The sequence below is a fragment of the Heloderma suspectum genome, chromosome 17 (genome assembly GCF_057233095.1).
Source record: "Heloderma suspectum isolate Gila_16-S chromosome 17, 16-S_ref, whole genome shotgun sequence".
NCBI classification, from domain to species: domain Eukaryota; kingdom Metazoa; phylum Chordata; class Lepidosauria; order Squamata; family Helodermatidae; genus Heloderma; species Heloderma suspectum.
This window is the reverse complement of record NC_139474.1, coordinates 12,642,849-12,661,683: the sequence shown is the minus strand read 5'-3', so window position 1 is coordinate 12,661,683 and position 18,835 is coordinate 12,642,849. Positions and strand designations below refer to the sequence as shown.

The window sequence follows — 18,835 nt, the reverse complement described above, 5'->3', positions numbered from 1 at the left end:
AGGGTTGTTGTGAGAGTAAAATAGGGGAAGGGGAGAAACATGGATGCCCCCTTGAGCTCCTTGGAGGGATATAACCCTAGCAACTAACCAGGAACGGACTGTCAACAAGACTGGGTCCAGTGTCACAGACTGGGGCTAAATGAGGAGGGGGGATTCAAAGGTCAAAGATGGTTGCTTTCAGGATACAAGAGAAGAGGAACTATAAACGGATCCCTAGCACCATAGAGACCCCCCCCCCGCACTCAGCCAGGCTGTTGCACCTGGTGCCCCTCCCTTCTTGCTTGCAGGGGGCAGTCACACACCTGCTCGGATTACACCAGCTGTCCCCAGTGTGGTGGGCTCCAGATGGTTTGGACTACAGGTCCCATCATCTCAGACTGTCGGGCACACAGGCTGGAGCCGGTAGGAGTTGTGGTCCAAAGCATCAGGAGGGCACCAGGTTGGGGAAGGTTGTGAATTCCCCAGAAGATCGCATCCCCTTTCCTGATGACCGCTCATCTTTTGGTGATTTCCTGGCTTGTGTGCGATTTCTCTCCCCGCACCTTCTCAAACGTTGAAATGCCTCCCCTAAGGCTTAGTTACATGCAGTAAGAGCTTTGAACTACAATGCACTGGTATTTTTGGCCCCACCCCTTTTGCCTTCGGCTCTGCCCTCCTCTGGAATGCGGCCCCCGAGTGCTTCTCTGAAATGCCATTTGGCCCTCGGGGTGAAAGATGTTGGACACCCCTGCTGTCAGTGCACCAGCGAGAGAGTCTCCACTTGACAGCTTACGTTGCCTTAGAAAAACAGGAGGGGGGGGGGAACCCAAACAAGCTTTGTGATAATTCCCTGTGCTGGGAGAGTAGGACAGGCAGCAAAATTGGAGTCAGAACCCCACCAGGGACAGAGCAGCTATGAATGGTGGGCAGCTGAATACCTCTTCATCTGGGCAGCTTCCCTCCTCTCGAGAGGGCAGAGAGAGGATTGCAGAGTTTTGGTTGTCATTCTCCAGGCCGAGGTGTGAGCGCGAGAACTGGGGTTTCAACCGAGGAAGAGGAGGAGAGGAGATGCTCCCAATGAGTGAAAAAACATTTCCTTCGCTGAGCAGACAAAGAAACCACAGCAACGTTTGTTACCAGAGAAGGGCTCCTTAACGCTTCTAGAGCGGGAGGCATGGGGATGCCTTGCTCCTTCTCCCGACTCCACAGCGACGGGGTCCATTTGTACTCTGCACAGGCTCAGAGGTGCCTGATCTGATTGCTGAGCCGTTCATCCCAGAGCTGAGGCTGCCTGGTGACAAAAGCGGTCTCCCCTGCCTGCGCCCAGAAAGACTTCATCTTTGCTCAACACCCCCTCCTGCAGGATCTCCCCCCATCCCCCAGCAGTGAGCGACGCTCCGCGGCCAACAAGCTCTGGGAAGCTCTGGATGTGCAGAATGGAGAACTGAAGTATCAGCAGGTGGCGCCCTCGAGCTGAGTCCCAAACAAAGCTCCTTTTATTAATTAAAACACACTCCCCGCCAAGAGAATCTGAAAAAGAGAATAGCTGCTTCCTTGCACCCCACATGAAAGACACCCTCATGTTCTGTGTCCCACAACTGGATCCCATGGGGGTTTTCTCTGAAAGGAGAGGCACTGGGTTCAAGTCTGTCAGGAGGGCAATTCCAGAGACAAGAACCTCTTTCAGCTGGAGCGCCAAACTGCATTTCAGAGAATCTTTCGGGGGCCACACACCAGTTTGGGGTGGGGATGCAGACAAAAGGGGTGGAGCCAAAGGCAAAATGGGGTGGAGCCAAGAATACCAGCATGTTTTAGTTGAAGCTCTCAGAGACAGCAAGGAAGTTGCAGGAGATGGATTTCAACCTTCTAGAATGTGGGGTGGGGAACTGCACAGAAGCCGGGAAGCCACCAAAGGACCAGTGGTTGGGGGAAAGGGGGGGACCGGGGGAAAGGGGCGTGGTCACCAGGAGATTCCCAGAGGCCACTTTTGGCCCGCAGCCCTAAGGTTCTGCACCCTCATCTTAGCGCACCTCTTTCACACCCATGAGAAGAATGCAACCAGGGGTGGGCTGAATTTTATTGATTCACCTCCCCCTCCTCCCCCCACCCAACACTTCTCTTCCCCGCCCCCCAAATTCTCACTCCCTGGCTCCATTCCCATTTTGCAGCTAAAGCCATTCCGCCAAGCAGGTGGTAGCTCCCGTCTCCGTTCCATGGTTGCCAGGGAGTCCCGCCTACACCCCACGTGTATGCCACCTCCCCCCCCCCCCCCAGTCTCCTTAGTGCAGCTCCAGTAAAAGGCTGTTTCATGAACTCCGTGGCTTGGAGTCTAGAACAATGCATCGACTTCAGCAAATGCTGCTTCCCAACCCGCTGTTTGCTGAAGAACATGAATGCCCTGGGGAGGGGTATTTACAGAGGAGGAGCAGGAGGGGGAGGGGGGCTTAAACCTCCCCCCCCAGCCTGTTTTCCTCCCAGCTGGGTTGCAAGGTTGGAAATTACACCGTCTGTGGGGGAAACAGCGTGGGAGGACAACGTTCAAGAGCTGGCTGATTCTCCCTTGAAAACGATTACTCTCCCCCCAAGACACACACTGTATCAGGAAGCAAGATGGACAGAAACTATTTGTCAGGAGCCGGCAGAGAGCCAGGCCAGCAGTGAGAGGGCGCATGCCAAGGGTCCAAATGGTTTCGCAGAAAGCAGGCGGGCTTTGTTAAAGCAAGTGGCTGCTGGCCACCACCCAGACTGCCCCCGAAGCCAAGGGGACGGGATGGAGACGAGGCCACCCATGCCAGACACAGATGGAATCCTGCTCTCTGCGGACAATCACCCTGTTTGTCTCCTTGTCCATCCATCCGTCCCGCTCCTTCCACAAAGACACACAGAACAGCAAGACGTTCCCCTTGCGCCGCAACCAGTCCGGATTCACAGCATCCCTAAGCACTCGGCAGGCTGAGGCCCCAGCTCAATGGAGGCCCCTGCTGCGGTTTTATCTATCCGAGACTCCCTTCCATGAGAAAAGAAAAGTGGGAGGAAGGTCGTCCGTCTTTCTTCTCGCTCTCAGTTTCATTAAGAACTCCCTATAGCTGCAGGCTGTTGCTCAGTAGCAGAGCACCGGCTTTGCACACAAAATGTCCCGGGGTCAGCCTCCAGCGTCTCCACCTAAAATGATCAGGAGCAGGTGACAGGGGAGACCTCTGCTGGACTTTCTGGAAAGGCGGTGCTTTTAGAGTAGGCCAGGGGTGCAGAACCTCTTTCAGCCTCAGGGCTGAACTCCACTCCAGAGAAGCTCTCGGGGGCTGCCTTGCAGAGGTGGGCGGGGCCAAAGGCAAAAGAGGCGGGGCCAAAAACACCAGTATATTTTAGTTTAAAACTCTCGACAGCAGCTAAGCCTTAGGGGAGGCATTTCAAACTTTTAGAATGGGTGGGGGGACAACTGTACAATAGCTAGGAAACCACTAAATGATGAGGGCCAGAGAAAGGGGGTGGGGCCAGGGGAAGGGGGCGTGGCCTTCATGGGGAACCCCAGATTGCCCTCCAAGGAACAGATTTGGCCCCCAGGCATAAATTTCTGCACCGCAGGAGTAGACAATAATGGGCTAAATGGGCTGGATTTCATATCTTCATTTAGATATACTACACTGGAGAGAGGCCTGTAGCTCAGTGGCAGAGCAAAAAGATCTGGGAGGAGCAAATCACAGGAAAGGCACTGAGCAGCAAGATGAGGTCAGTATATATGCTCATATGTTCAATTCTGCATAATAAAGAGTAACTCTGAGCATGTACAGAGTGTCCTCACCTCACCCACAAGCAACTGCAGCCTGATCTTTTCCCTCACTCCACCCACACACACACTTAAACCCATCCCTTCCATGGCACTTGGCAGATTCCCACATGGCCCTGAACCCCAGCTCCTCTCTATGTAAAACATGAAGAAGCCTCTCCATTTCAGTTTCAATTTGAACGTTTTTTTAAAGCTAGATATAACTTATTTATTATTACATTTACATCCCGTTTTTCCTCTTGCAAGAAGCCCAAGACGGCGTATGGCAATAACTACTACCACTACTACATTTACACCCCACCCTTTTTCCTCTTGCAAGGAACCCAAGGTGACTTATGTGGTCCTTTTCCTCTCCACTTTATCATCACAACAACCCTGTGAGGTAGGTTAGGCTGAGAGTCAGTGACTAGCCCAGAGTCACCCGGTGAGCTTCATGGATGGCTGTGGACTTGAACCCAGACCTCCTGAGTCCCAGTCCAGCATTCAAACCACTACACCACACTATGGCGGTAATTTTGCACCCGTGGTAATGCTTGATATAGCTTATGGGAAGTACTGTGGCTACAGGGAGAGGGCCTTCCCAGTGGTAGCACCCCAGGGCGGGTCATGTGGTGCCTTCTTTATAGTTATTTCAATGCCTGGCGAAGACTTTAAAAAATTCTCCCCGTCCTTATAAAAATCTCTAGGTATTTAATTTATATCCTGCCTTTTTTCCTCCTTGAGGAACGCAAGGCGGCGTACATAATCCTCCTCCTCCAGTTTATCCTCACAACAACAACCCTGTGAGGTAGGTTGGGCTGAGAGTCTGTGACTGGCCCAAAGTCACTCAGTGAACTTCCATGGCCGAGTGGGGACTAGAACCCAGATCTCCCGACATCGAGGCCAACGCTCTTGCTGCTACACCACACTGGCTCTTCTAAAGTGTTCTGAACCACTACCTGCTTTCTATTCTCGCCAGAAATTTTGTACTCTGGAAATTTTGGGGGGCCCCAAATGATATTGCGCTTTTACATTACATTTTATCGTCTTATGTGGTAAGCTGCCCAGAGAACATTATTAGTGGGCAGCTGAACAGAAACATAGTCAAATAAGTAAGTGTGTGTGTGTGTGTGTGTGTTTGTGGGCAGCGCTGGGGGCCAATTCCTCTCCCCAGTAACCCACCACGGTCTGTACCCCTCCCTGCCACCACCAAAATTGCTGCCACCGTGTTCTTGATTTTGGCAGTGGCAGCAGGAAAACAAAAGGGACGATTTCCTTTAAAATAGGGCGGGGCATTGGTGGTCCCCCAGCTGTTTGTTTATTGGGGGGTACCTACCACTCCCATCAGCCACAGCCAGCATATCCAATGCTGAGGAGTCGTAGGCTAAACCATCTGGAGGGTCACAAAATTTGCACAGATTCCATGGACTTGTGGAGCATTTTTTTTTTTTTTAACTTTCCAGAATTTTACACAAATTTAGTCGTAGATAAATACATGAACTAAAAATACACCAGCCAAAAATGCTCTCGCCTATGGGAGAAATGTGCATGAAAATGTGCACTTTGGGGAGGGGGGGGATTTGTGCATTGGGGAGGATTTGTGCCTCTGTGCAAGTGCGAATTTGTGCAAGTGCGAATTTGTGCAAATTCAGGACATTGGGAAAAAACAGATTCCATCAATGATGAAGCAAAAGGCACCTGACAATTCACGATATGCAGATGAAACAAATTTTACAAAATCCCTACATCCCTACCAGCAGCCGTGCTGCCAAGACCTCCATCTCGAAACCTTGGAGAGACGCTGCAAGCCAGAGCTGACGTTACTGGGCGACAGATGACTCAGTAAAACGCAGTTCCGCAAGTGAGGTGTTCAGCAAGCAGTGCAAAGGGGCCAGCAGGAACTTTTATTAGCTTCCCCTGTGGGCAGAAATTCACCACTACCACCCAGTTGAGGGAGAGAAAAGGAAAGATCGTGTGCTGGTCTGAACCGTTGTTTGCAAGCCTGGGTGCCAAGGAAGAATCACCGCAAACAGGCATCCCTGTAGGGAAAAAAAGGGCTGACTCAGCCATGCCCACCCAAATGCCCACTGCCTAATTACTGCTTGGCAAGCACTGGGCAGGAGGATGGCACCCCCCCCCCATACCAGGCTGGGAGGTGGATGGGAAGCGAAGAATTAAGACTCAGCCAGCCACAGATCCTTGCTGAGGGAAGCAGAGATGGAAAGCTGCCAGGGGGGTGCCCTGCGGAACGTCAGATGGTCGAGACAACCCCCTGGCTGCACGCTGCTTCCCTCGCCTCCTTCCATCCTGAGTAATCTACACAAGTTCAAGCGCCGATGTGGTTTTCACGTTCGACTGCTACAGAGCCCACTTCCCGTACCGACTCGTGAGGAGCGCGCGGGATCAGCACGGGGGGGGGGGGGAACAAAGCGAAAGTGGCATCAGCTGCGCGAATGTGGTGAAAGCGAGCGGTTCTTGTTGCAGCACCAATAGCCGCTTCAGAGGAGGAGGAAAGATTTTCATCAGGGCCACCTTGGGGGGAGTTACACCAGAGGTAAAGACCCTGAGGCCCAGGGGCCAAATCCAGCCCTTCGTGGTTCCACTTTGGCCCCCTGGGGTTCCCCAGAAGCACGTCCCCTTTCCTCCAATCGTTTCCTGGCTTTTGTGCCGTTTTTTCCCCATTCTAAAAGGTTGAAATGCCTCTCCTATGGCTCAGTTACTGGCAGGAAGAGATTTAAGCCAAAATATGCTGATATTTTAGGTTTGGGGTCCTACCGCTTTTGCCTTCGGCCCTGCCCACCACTGGAATACGACCCCCAAGTGCTTCTCAAAGATGGAATTTGGCCCTCAGGCTGAAAGAAGTTCTGCACGTCTGGATTAAACCCTCCCTACGCCCTGCAGTCCCAACACTGCTTGCCCTCCCTGCCCCACAATTGCTAGTTACACTTAAAAAAAAGAAAAAGAACAAAAACGTGCACATTAATTGCATTCGCTCAACTGAAACCGCGTTTACGTTTGGCCCTTAGAGAGAATTCTCAGCAGCCGCACCAAACTAAAATTCCCAGAATGCTTTGAGGGGCACCATGATGGTTAGAGCGATAGAAAACCGACTAGCATTTGCAGCGGAGAAAGGAAAAGTGAACTGAGTCATAAGTAGCCCATTATGTTTCGACTCTGTACCATATATATCTCCAAAAATAAATCCTGAGACTGGTGACATGATTAGTAAATAGCAGTTTGTATACATTCTCTGTAACTGCTAAGGAAGGAATTGGAGTGGATTTTAAGGCTGAAAACCTGGACTCCTGGGGGCCATAACGAAGACCTGGATTTTCTTCCCTTCTTCTAAAGTACAGAGTTTTCTAGACACTCCCTAGAAGTGCAGCGCACGTCCAGGAATGAAAGACCTTGAGCTTAATCAGTGCACTTACAGGTATATCTGAGATGAGTTAAAGAGAATGTATATAAATTGGTATTTACTAATCATGTCACCCATCACAGGATTTATTCTTGGAAACATATTCTTGTTTGCAGAGATGTCTGCAGGCTACATTTAAAACTTTTAGGTAAGCATACACAGGCACAGCTGCAGTATGTATACGAAGTTTAATAAGATATTTAAAACTGTTTCGTTTATGAATGTAAACTAATGTGCTGCATGGAGCCCCATGGAGAAGAAGCCTAGAAATACTTGGTACAGGGCTGAAACACACTGGGCTCCTCTGAGGATCAAAACTTTGTTACATCCTGGGACTTCGTCTCTCCTTTTCACCACCGTCAAACAGCCTTTATTGTTAGGAAGCCTCTTCTCATGTTTAGCTGAAATCTGCTTCCCTGCCGTTTCCACCTCTTGGCGTTGCCTCTGCTCCATCAGGCCATGAAGGCCACTCTCATTTTCCCCCTGCTCCTCAACAGGACCCTCCCTCTGCTTGAAAAGGGCAGACGGGGGTCTTTCCCAGTGTTGCTACTTTGAATTGGAGATACTGGGAATCGAACCTGGGACCTTCTGAATGCCAAGCAGAGGCCTTGCCACTGAGTCACACACTGGAATGAACATAAGAAACTATACCAAAGTCAAACCATGGTTCATCCAGCAGCCATTCCATCAGGCTGCAAAGAGCGAACAAGAGGGGAAGCAGGTAGGGTTAACTAACTAAGCAGTTCAATGATTCTGGTCCCAGGCCCATAGGAGAAAAATCTGCATTTATGTATATCTGTATTTGCAAATTTAGGAATAATTACTTATTTTTATTTAAATTTCACAGGAGGCAATGCCAGCCAATTAATTTATCATGCACATCATCTCAAATAAAAAGAATTCTTCAGTTAATTTGCATCCTGACCCAAATCATCCGAAACCCATGGAAAACATTTTTTCTAAGCTTAATTGCCATGCAGGGGAAGATTTAAGGGGTGGGGGGTTGAAGCATGTGGGAAGGGAAGAGTTAACCCTCCCTCCCCAGCTGCAATCCCTCTTAAAAATTGCTTCCTTGCATGGTGATTAAACTGAGAAAAAACGCTTACATTGGCACCAATGGACACTCAGGGCTCTGTGGAATCCATCCGGGGCCCTGGGAAATCCATCCGGGGCCCTGGGAAATCCATCCGGGGCCCTGGGAAATCCATCCGGGGCCCTGGGAAATCCATCCGGGGCTGGGGCACCATAGGCTCTTAGCAACACCCCTGGAAGAAGGGCCTTGCTGAAAGATTGCTTAATTTTTCCCCTCTTCCCTCACCATCCCTTTTTCCTTGTGTTTCAGGTCTTTTTAGATTGCAAGCCTGATTTACTGATTGCATGTAATCTGCTCTGAGAGCCTTTTTGGCTGAGAAGCAGGAACAAAATACTTCACATAAATAAAAGTAAATAAAAATCTACCACAGTATTGTCTAAGCAGCCTTGGTTTCCCAAGATCTCAGTCAGAGAGGTCTCTCTGTGTCCTCCCAAGAGAGAAGCCGGTCTTTTAATTGGGAGATGCATTTCCATACAAGCACTGCTCACGGCCAGGGTCCTCCGTGTGGAGCAATTCTCCAGGAGTACAGAAGAAAAGAAGCACACAGAACGTGGAAATTTGGGTGTTGAATTTACCTTTCAGAGAACCTCAGCTGTCCTTTGCTTTAAAGCAGCAAGCACATGCCAACGGCAGCACAGGTCACGTTGGCAAAAACCCAGCGACCAGCTCGCATGGAAAAAGAAGATATGGACTATTGCACTTATAAACAAAATGAGTGACTTGATAACTTTGAATGTACTAAATATGATACAAAAGTTTATGTCCTGAAATGTTAGTAAGGATGATTGTATACAGATTAGAATCTACTTATTAGACTATCTAGAAATGTATTTAAAAAAAAATTTTTAACGACGCAAGTCTCTAGCACTTATGAAGGCTGTGAAAATCCACTTGAGAGAATGTGTGGGCAATGGCTGCTGAAATCTCAGAAGCAAGAGAAGTGGAGGCAGAGATTCAGGGTCCTGGTCCCCACTTCCTACCATCCTTATAACTGGCAAAACCAGAATTGAAAATCCGCTTGAGAGAATGTGTGGGCAATGGCTGCTGAAATCTCAGAAGCAAGAGAAGTGGAGGCAGAGATTCAGGGTCCTGGTCCCCCCTTCCTACTCCCCCTATAACTGGCAAAACCAGAATCAATTCTGCAAATAAGAAAAATTGCAGAATAAGTTCTACAAAATAAAAGCAAGGGCCATTTTTATTTGCATAATTCATAAAGGGTGGGAGAAGCAAGCTATATATTTCTGCAGAATTCAATGTTTCCTTAGCATGGAGTACAGCAAAATAATAATAACAACACCCACATCCTTCCTACGGCGCATCCATGCGCAAGCTCACCTCTCACACACACGCACCGTCCAGGCGGCAATGATCCACAGGGAGATGCTAAACACCAGCAGCACGGTCCCAGGACAGATCGTCATGAGCGTCTTCATGACGAAACGGGTGTTGAAGTTGATCTTGTTCAGTGCGCCGATGCTGCGGGATGAGGCGTCTGTGAAGAGCTTGCTGTGCAGGAGCATGACCCGGGCAATCAGATAGAGGCGCAAGAACATGGGGATGGAAAGGATAATGTCCACGTCCGCCTCCGCCCGCGAAGGCGCGTATGAGAAGGCCAGCCGGGCCGTCCAAAAAAACTTGTACTCCCCAGGGATGGGGTGGATGGCGCACACCAGCATCTCCAAGCTGATGTAGAGGATGCGCTCGTAGGTCATGGCGATCCTCCAGTCGTCGGCACCGTTGTCGATCACAAAAAGCTGACGGGATGGAGAAGGGGGGGGAGGAAAAAAACATCCAACAGAGTTAGAAAGGCAGACTATCCTTTCTAAACCTACCTTTATTATTTTGTTAGGGTCATGAAGAGTCGGGCACGACTGAACGACTGAACAACAACAACAACAACCAGGGGAACCTGCAGGCAAAGTGCAGCATCCCACTGCATCATTCCGCTAGCACAAATGATACTGCGCTGGAGGAAACTAGGTTCCAAACTATGCACAAGAGGAGGCTCCACCCAAAGCTACCTTTGTGCAAGCACTGTTGCAAAACTGGTTGTGCAAGCTGTTGCACAAGCATCATTTGCAAGTGTAACGTGCAACCGCTTGTGCGATAGGAAGATTTGGCGGAGCTCCGCTAGTGCTGTTTGAGTTTGCAGAATGATGCCATCGGATACAGCCGAAATGCTGCAGCGTAGTTGTTCAGGGTGCTGGCCAGCCAGCCAAAGCCTCCTGAATGATACTCCATTCCATTCTTCACCACACCCCGGCTTTCCATTTCTTCTTGCCCCCTAACACATAGGTGCAGAACTTCAGGCCCAGGGGCCAAATCCAGGCCCCTTGGGGTACCCATTCAGGATTTCACATATGGCCATGCCCTAGGTTCCCCAGCTTTTGTGTAGTTTTTGCCCCATGCTGTGGGATTGAAATGCCTCTCCTAAGGCAGTAAGAGCTTCAAGCGAAAATAGGCTGATATGTCCGGTGTTTCTGGCATTTCAGCCCTTCCCCGTGTGCCTTCAGCCCTGCCCACCGCTGGAATGTGGCCCCCAAAAGCTTCGCCAAATGGAATTTGGCCCCTGGGATGACAGGGATTCCCCATGCCTAGGCTACAGCCACTAAAGAGCACTCCAAGAATACACGCCCGGGGCAAAAAACAACAGCGCTCCACCTGCAAAGGGATGGAGGCAGCAGTATTCTGGCTCCATCGGTGAGAATGGCACTATTCAAGAGGACAGGTCCCTGCCCCCCAGGTGCTTACAATCTACGAGTTCGACACAGGAGAAAACAGAGGAAGGAGATGGAAGGAGAGGTTAACGCTTTTATTTCAGTTGCACGTCCCTAGGCTTACACAAAGCAAAAGGCAGCCATGTTGGTAGCTGGGAGAAAAATGCCAAAATCTATATTAGCGTAATACGTTTATTAGGCTAACTCACAGGTCAGAAAAACCATGCGCAAGCTTTCGAGACCTCCAGATCTCTTCATCAAGCTTGTTTGTGACATCTTACCTGACAAAGAGATCTGTAGAACTCAAACATTTGCACACTGCAACTCCAGAGGACTCTGGTCAGCGGACTTCTGCTGGGGTGTGAGCCCTCAGCAGGTGCCTGACCCTTGACGCCAGCTCTGCATCTGGAGGGCATCAGGCTGGGGAAGACTGGGCCAGAGATATTTTAATATTTCTATGTAAACACCTTTATGAGGTCGACCCCAAAAGCTGCGTATCAATACTCCAAGCAAACCAGCATCCAAAGGCAACAGGCTCAGCCCTGGATCGAGCCGAACCAAGGCAGATGACACAGCAGACGAGCATGTGCGGAGAGCCTTTTTCCTTCCAGCCGGTGACAACAACAGACCCATTGGCAAGCCAAGGCAGATGATATGGCATCCGAGCATGCACAGAGAGCCTTTTTCCTTCCAACTGGCAATGACAGACCCATCCGGAATCAGGATTGAGGTCTTCTGAGCCGGAGGGCGTGTAAAATCTGGAGAAGGGTCAAGCCTGCATCACTCACAGCGGCACAACCAGCCCAGGCTGCTGATTAGCAACGTGGAGAGGCTCTCCACCTGCGGCCCACCAGGCAGGCAGAGAAGCCACTTTAGCTTCAAAGCGGCGGCTGCATCCCGTTGCCACGGCAACCTGGCAGGTTCACCCCAGGCGATGGAACAGTAAAGGACCTAAGGGGGGGAGGCCAGGAAGGGAGAAGCCGCCTGGCGCAGAGGGAGTGCCAATGCCCGTTCCCTGTTCTGGGGCCTGGCTTGTTTCTCTCCCCACTCCCGCCCCCAAATGACACCGAGTCCTTTGCTCCCTGCGGAACAAAACAAACCCAAACCCGAGTGGGAATTGATCCAATGCCATCAGCCTGTGTGGCACAGTTCAAATACAGAGAGGACTCTGGCGGCAAGGAGCTTCCAATCTAAAATACAAGCAATGGATGGCGGGGGGTGAGGGAAGAGAAGCAACAGAGGGAGGGAGGGAGGGACATGACTCAGGCAGGAAGGGGAGATGGTGGGAAAACACTGTAGGCTTTATAGACTGGTCCAATATTTTAAAGCCCTCTTGCCACAAGGAATCCTGGGTACTGGTAGTTATGGAGCGGTGGGTGGGTGGGTGGGTGGGTGGGTGAAGGGGGATGGGACAAGGTTTTTAAAAAAACCGGAGAATCATCTGCAAAATTGGGGTGGCAGACAGATTGGCGCGAATGCGGAGGAAGTGGTAGATATGGATTTAAATGAATGTCTGTTTTGGCCTGCAGGGGCTTTCACAGCTGAGTGCAAACCACTTCCAAACACACTTCAGCATGCATTTCCGACTTCACTCTAAATTCCCAGCGTTCTTTAGTGTCTATGGTAGAAGCTAGGACAGTTAAACATGTATAAAACCCACATTTTCACTGAAGCTGAGGAAGGCAGCATGGATGCCACCCCTTTTATCCTCACAACAACCCTGTGAGGTAGGTTAGGCCAGGAAGGAGTGACAAGCCCAAGGTCACCCAATGAGCTTTATGGCTAGACAGGGATTTGAACCCAAGTCCCCCAGTTCTAGTCAAACACTCTACCCACTACACCACATTTTGCTCTCAGTCAAGCAGTTTAAGACCTTAATTTCTAGACAGAGAGGTGTTGGAACTCCTTGCAGGCCTCATAGAAGGCAAACCTTTTTACCCACTAAGCCTTTCAGCTAGATAAGACGTGATCCCAAACGCCTCTTCTATTTTTACAAAATCAATCACAAAAAACTCTGCTGGCAAAAGGTCCTGAAGGCAACAGAATCTGGGGACTCTACACTTTGGGGTCATTTGATCTCTTCCTTTTTTTCTTTTAAACAGAGTGTCTAAAACTCACAATAGTAGAAATAAGCATTAAAGGGGCAAGAATAATTCCCTCTAAAAGCAAACTCAGGTGGCTGAGTGCCTATCATTTCGGAAGGGGCAGATAAACAAACAGGTTGCAATGATGAAGCAGAGGAGCGAGTCCAAGAGGCTCTTCTCAGTGGGACCTTGCTCAGGTATGGGCCCTTGGCAGCTGCCCGGCCATGCCTACCCCTGACATCAGGCCTGTCACCACTTTATAGTTATGAAAACTCTCTATAGTTATGAAAGCTCTCTATCACTATGCAGCACAGCAGAAGGAGGCCTCTGTTTGGGGGTAAGGGAAGGGGTTGGGGAAGAGAGGGAAACCTTTATCCCTAGCCCACTCCAAAAACTCCCCCCTCCCCCCAAGGCCTGAACATGCTACAAGGTTCCTGGTTCTTCTGGGCCATCCAGAACAGGAGCACACCTCTTAGGGCAGGGGTGTTGCAAAACAGGTGGACCCCAAAATACCAGACTATTTTCACCCAAAGATCTTCCTGCCAGTAACTCAGCCTCAGGAGAGGCATTTCAACCTGTTAAAGACTTGGGGGGGCAGGGGGGGTGCTGAGGAAAAACTATATAATTGGTAGTCAGAGGAAATAGGGAGGGCCACCAGAGGACCAGATTTGGCCCACAGACCTGAGGCTCAAGATCCCTGTCTTAAGGTTGGGGATACGCTACAACATTTCATTGCAGATACTATTTGCTTTCCCCCCCAGAGGTGAGATCTGAAAATCCAAAAGGAAACAAGGCTAAAAGCAGGGGTGGGCTGCCTGCAGCCCACGGCCTCCACTCAAAAGCCCTCTGCATGAAATCAGTTCAATGTCTGGCAAGAACGATCTGTCCTTTCCCTGCTGCATGGGGAGGGAGAGGGAAAAGGGGGCGGCAGAAAAAGGGGTGAGCCAGCCACTTTGGCACTGGCCCTCGATGGTTAAGGTCCCACTTGCTACCTATACACACACAGCCCCGACAGATTACCCAAGAGGGGTTGAAGACCTTGACCAAAAAAAGGGAAGCTGCTGAGTTTGCGCCCATGTTACCTAAAAAAAAACAGACCTGGACCCACAAGTCATGACTCATCAATTTCCTGGAGGGAAGCTGGGCTGCTGTGGGAAAACAGGATGCTGGACTAGACAAAGCTCTGGTCTGATCCAAGACGGTGGTTACATTCCTCTATCCCCCTTTTGGATGCTGGGAGGGGGGAACGGTTCTGGCCAGCCATAACGTGGACATCCCCTGCTGTGCACATGAGCGAACCAGATATATAATTTTAATCTGCATGTCTCTCTGGTTCTCTCTTTCTCTCCCTCTCTCTCTCTCTCTGTCTCACACACACACACACACACACACTTCTCACAGAGGGCGATAGGAGGAGAAGGAGGGCCCTGCTGAAATAGTTCAGCAGGGCCACCAGCCCTGCTGAAATAGTTATTTTTTTCCTCTTCCCTCCCCACCCCTTTTTCCTTGTGCGTGCTGTCTTTTCAGACTGCAAGCCTGAGGGTAGGCACTGACTTGTTTAACAATTGTGTGGAAGCTGCTCTAGGACCCTTTTTGGGCTGGGGAGCAGGATAAAAATACTTTAAATAAATGAAAATGAAACACTACACAAGGGCGCAATCCTACGCATGTTTGGACAGAACGTGCATAGGACTGCGCCCAGCCATTGTAGGAGTTGAAGGACTTTTCCTGTCTAAACAGGCCTAGGATCGCACCCTGTGCGTGTCTCTCTGGCACCTGCAGAAACCAACCACCCCTCCGCTCTTATACAACTAGACATACATTCGATGCAGTTTTGTTTGTCTTTGCATCTGAAATATTGGTGTGTGTTTTTAACGATGCACCTGGAAAATAACTGCCCCCCCCCGTACTCCCCACGCCCGCAAAGCCTGGCTGCGACCCACACGGAGACCATACCAAGATGTACTTTTGGCTCCTGCTTGCAAACTTCTCCCAGTTTCCCTAAACAAAGGACGCTGCAACCTGTTTAAATCCGGCCAACAGCCTAGGGCCAAACGCCAGCGAAACACTTCCGCCCTTCCTGCCTGGGGGTATTACAAACACGCAAGACCTGGCCAAAGGAAAGAAAGAGGCATTGATCTCCTTGCAACCAGCTTCTCTGTGGATCTATTTCCCTGTGTCAACCCAGGGAGGGTTCCTCACCCTGCAAACACTTTAGCGTTGCTACCGGACTTCCATGGCAACCACATCCTTAAGTCCGGTGGTACCTAATTAGTCTTCCTGATGCTAACTTGGCAGCAAAAGGAGGAGAAATGGGGGAAAAGAGCAGAGTGGAAGAGTTAAGGCCAGTGGCCAAGGGATGTTGCCTAGGCAGCAAAAGCACCGAGCAAAGGGCCAGATTGTAAAAGAGGCCAGCTACTTCTCGGACGTGACGGAAATTACGCTGGTCCTGTGACAATGCTAGATCTTCTGTATTCACCCAACCTAGAAACCCACCTGGATGGATGGGTGCCTCCTGTCTCATCAGTTTTGGCCCCCAACGTTGCCAGAGTGGTGTAGTGGTTAGAGTTCTAGACTAGGACTGGGGAGACCCAGGTTCTAGTCCCCACTCGGCCATGAAGCCTAACCTACCTCACAGGGTTGTTGAGAGGATAAAATGGGGAGGAGGAGGAGAATCAGGTATGCTGCCTTGGGCTCCGTGGAGGAAAAGGGGAGGTATAGAAATGTAGCAAATAAATAAATTAATCAATGAGCACCATTCCGATTGTCCTCCCCCCACCCCCAAGAACCAGCAACACCGAGAAGCATCTTTGAAGGGAACTAAACCACGGAGAGCCGAGTGCCTCGACATCCCCATCGGAAGCCATCCCTCTCTTGCGTGGTTTACCACTCGTGGCATAAACAAACAGATCACGCCTGGTTGAGGCCCAGCGGTGGGAATGCAATCTCATTTCCACGGAAACCCGCTTGGAATCGCCCAGAGCGAAGTGCTAATTAAACAAGAGTGGGAGGGAGGGACGGAGAGAGACGTGGATTCCCTCTCCTGCTTCCGTGCCCTTAATCAACCCAGAACTCGACATCCAGTGCCAGGGAGAGCTCATCCCAGGAAAATGCCATATAATAGCAGAGGAAGAGTATGTCACCAAGGTACTGGCTTTGCATGCAGAAGGTCTCAGGTTCAATCCCAGGCATGTGTAATTAAACAAATCGGAAAGACCCTTCTCTTCCTGACATCTTAAGAGTGCCATTGCCAGTCAGAAAAAGCCCATAAGCAGGGAGGCTCGATGGCAACAACCTTCCCAACTCTTCCTCCATGCAACTAGCATTCAGGGGTACACTGCCACTGGATACAGAGGCTCATAAGAACATTAGAAGAGCCCTGCTGGATCAGACCAAGGGTCCATATAGCTGCCCACAGGAAACCCACAAGCAGGACACAAGTCCAACAGCATCCTCCCACCCATGTTCCCCAGCAACTGGTGTATGTAGGCACAGAGCCATCAGGACTAGTAGCAACCTTTGATAGCTTTATCCTCCGTGAATTCAGATAAGCCCCTTTTAAAGCCATCCAAATTGGTGGCCATCACTGCATCTTGTGGTAGCGAATTCCATAGTTTAACTCTGCACTGTGTAAAGAAACCCTTCCTTTCATCTGTCCTGAATCTCCCACCCATCAGCTTCATGGGAGGACCCCCTTGGGCTCTAGAATTATGAGAGAGGGAGAAAAATGCATCTCTTTCCACTTCACACCAGGCATCATTTTGTACTCCTCTATCATGGCTCCCCTTACCCTCCTTTTCTCCAAGCTAAACAATCCCAGCTGTTGTAACCTTCCCTCATAGGGGAGATGCTGCAACCCCTTGATTGTTTTAGTTGCCCTTTTCTGCACTTCCTCCAACTATACAATGGCCTTTTTGAGGTGCAGTGACCAGCATGGTCGCACAGTAGAATAAGGGGAATATGATTCGCTGAGACAGAATGCCCAATAACTGTCAACAGACCTCTCCTTAGCCTCCAGCGATTTGCCTGGTCCTGGTTAAAGCAATTTAAGCCAGTAGCCCTCACCATGTCCTGCAATGACAAGTTGTGCACGTTCATGATGTGTTGCATGAGGTCCTTCTCTCTCACCTGTCCTGAAACTACTGCTTCTACATTTCGTTGCGGGAACCTTCACAGGCCCTAGAGTGCTTCCAGGTGAGGCTTTGATTGTGAAACCACCTGCCTCCTGCGCGGAATTTTTACATGGGGCCCAAGACTGCGACACCTTCCCTTTCCAGCCCTCCCATGTTCTCCTGCTGCTTTATCCATCTTGCTTCTTTCCACAGAAATGCCATACAGGAGGAAAAGACGGAACGGGCGCATCATGTCACTTGTTAGCAAAAAGAGCCCTCCGTCTAGAAGCACCTTTAGCATTATGGGAGAGGGAGGGGAAAAAAGGATTGTATTTACTGCTCACCATGCCAGGGGTGCACAACCTCAGGTCTGTGGGCCAAAAGCGGCCCTCCGAGCTTCCCCAGTTGGACACGCCCCGTTTCCCCCAACCACCAATCATTTCACAGCGTTTGTGCAGTTTTTTGCCCGCCATTCTATAAGAGTGAAATACCTTCCCCTAAGACTTAGTTACTGGCAGTAAGCGCTTTATGCTAAAAAAAAAAATGCTGGTATTTTTGGTATGTGGAGCCTTCGGTGCTAACCCAGTTTTCCTTCGCCCCGGCCCCCACCTGGATCCCCCACCCACCCAAGAGCTTCTCTGAAACTGAATTCGCCAAAAGAGCTTCAGCACTCCTGCTTTGCACCGCGTATCATTGTATAAACCTGCACCTTCCTGCTCCTTGTTGTCTGTCTTTCTGAACTAAAAAAACCCAAACACTCAGAGAAACACAGGAAGCTGAATTACTCTGAATCAGACCATTGAGTAGTTTAGCTCACTCCCAACATTGACCGGCAAGAGCCGCTTTACAGGGTTTCCAGCAGGAGTTTTTCCAGCGCTACCTGGGGATGCTGAGAATCAAGTGATAAACCAACTGGAATGGGCTAAACAGTGATGACAGAAAATCTACACAAATATCTGATATTATTTTATCTATGCAAGCTAAAAACATACATCAAGGGTACAATCCTATGCATGTTTAGACATAAAGAAGACCTACAACTCCCAGCATGCCCCTTGGGCATGCTGGGAGTTGCAGGACTTCTTCCTGTCTAAACATGCATAAGATTTCTGTCTACCCGTGCATAGGATTTTCTGTTTAAATGTGCATAGGATTGCACCCTAAAAAACAACGGAGGAAAAAAACAATACTCTAGTGCTGTAACATTCAACAATACCAAGAGTAACTGGTCCCAAGTAAAACCAAACACGTTTCAACTAAAAGTCTTTGCCAGTGGTCGAGTACATAAAAATGGTCTACTGTGCAAAAGATATACAGAGAGACAAAAAGGCTTACGCGCACACACACCTGACAGCCCGAGTTCCTCGCAACTACAAACAATATAGGACATGGCAGGGTCTCCGCCAGTTTATGGACTTCCCCAAGCCTGGACTGGTGTATGTACATCCCAGGGCATGTGAACGTCAGCATATTAACAGAGAACTGGAAAGGGGTCTTGGGCTCCACTTTTCTGGGGAAGGCAAGGAACTGCAGCAGTCATATCAAAAGGTTAACCTGAAAGCCAGTGGAATCACTCAAGAGGCTTCCCTGCAAAGGAAGCCTTTGTTCAGCCTTCCTCGACTTGGCGCTTTCCATATGTATCAGATTACAGCTTCCATCATCCCCAGTC

At 49.9% G+C, this 18,835-nt stretch overlaps 1 protein-coding gene across 1 annotated transcript in view; it reads right to left on the bottom strand.

Annotated features, from left to right (window-relative positions):
* KCNN3 (potassium calcium-activated channel subfamily N member 3) overlaps positions 1-18,835 on the bottom strand; it is an 88,275-nt gene that overhangs the window by 35,935 nt on the left and 33,505 nt on the right. The window contains exon 3 of the mRNA XM_084824286.1: positions 9,589-10,007. Coding sequence (XP_084680412.1) covers positions 9,589-10,007 — 419 coding nt within the window. The remainder of the gene's footprint in view (positions 1-9,588; positions 10,008-18,835) is intronic.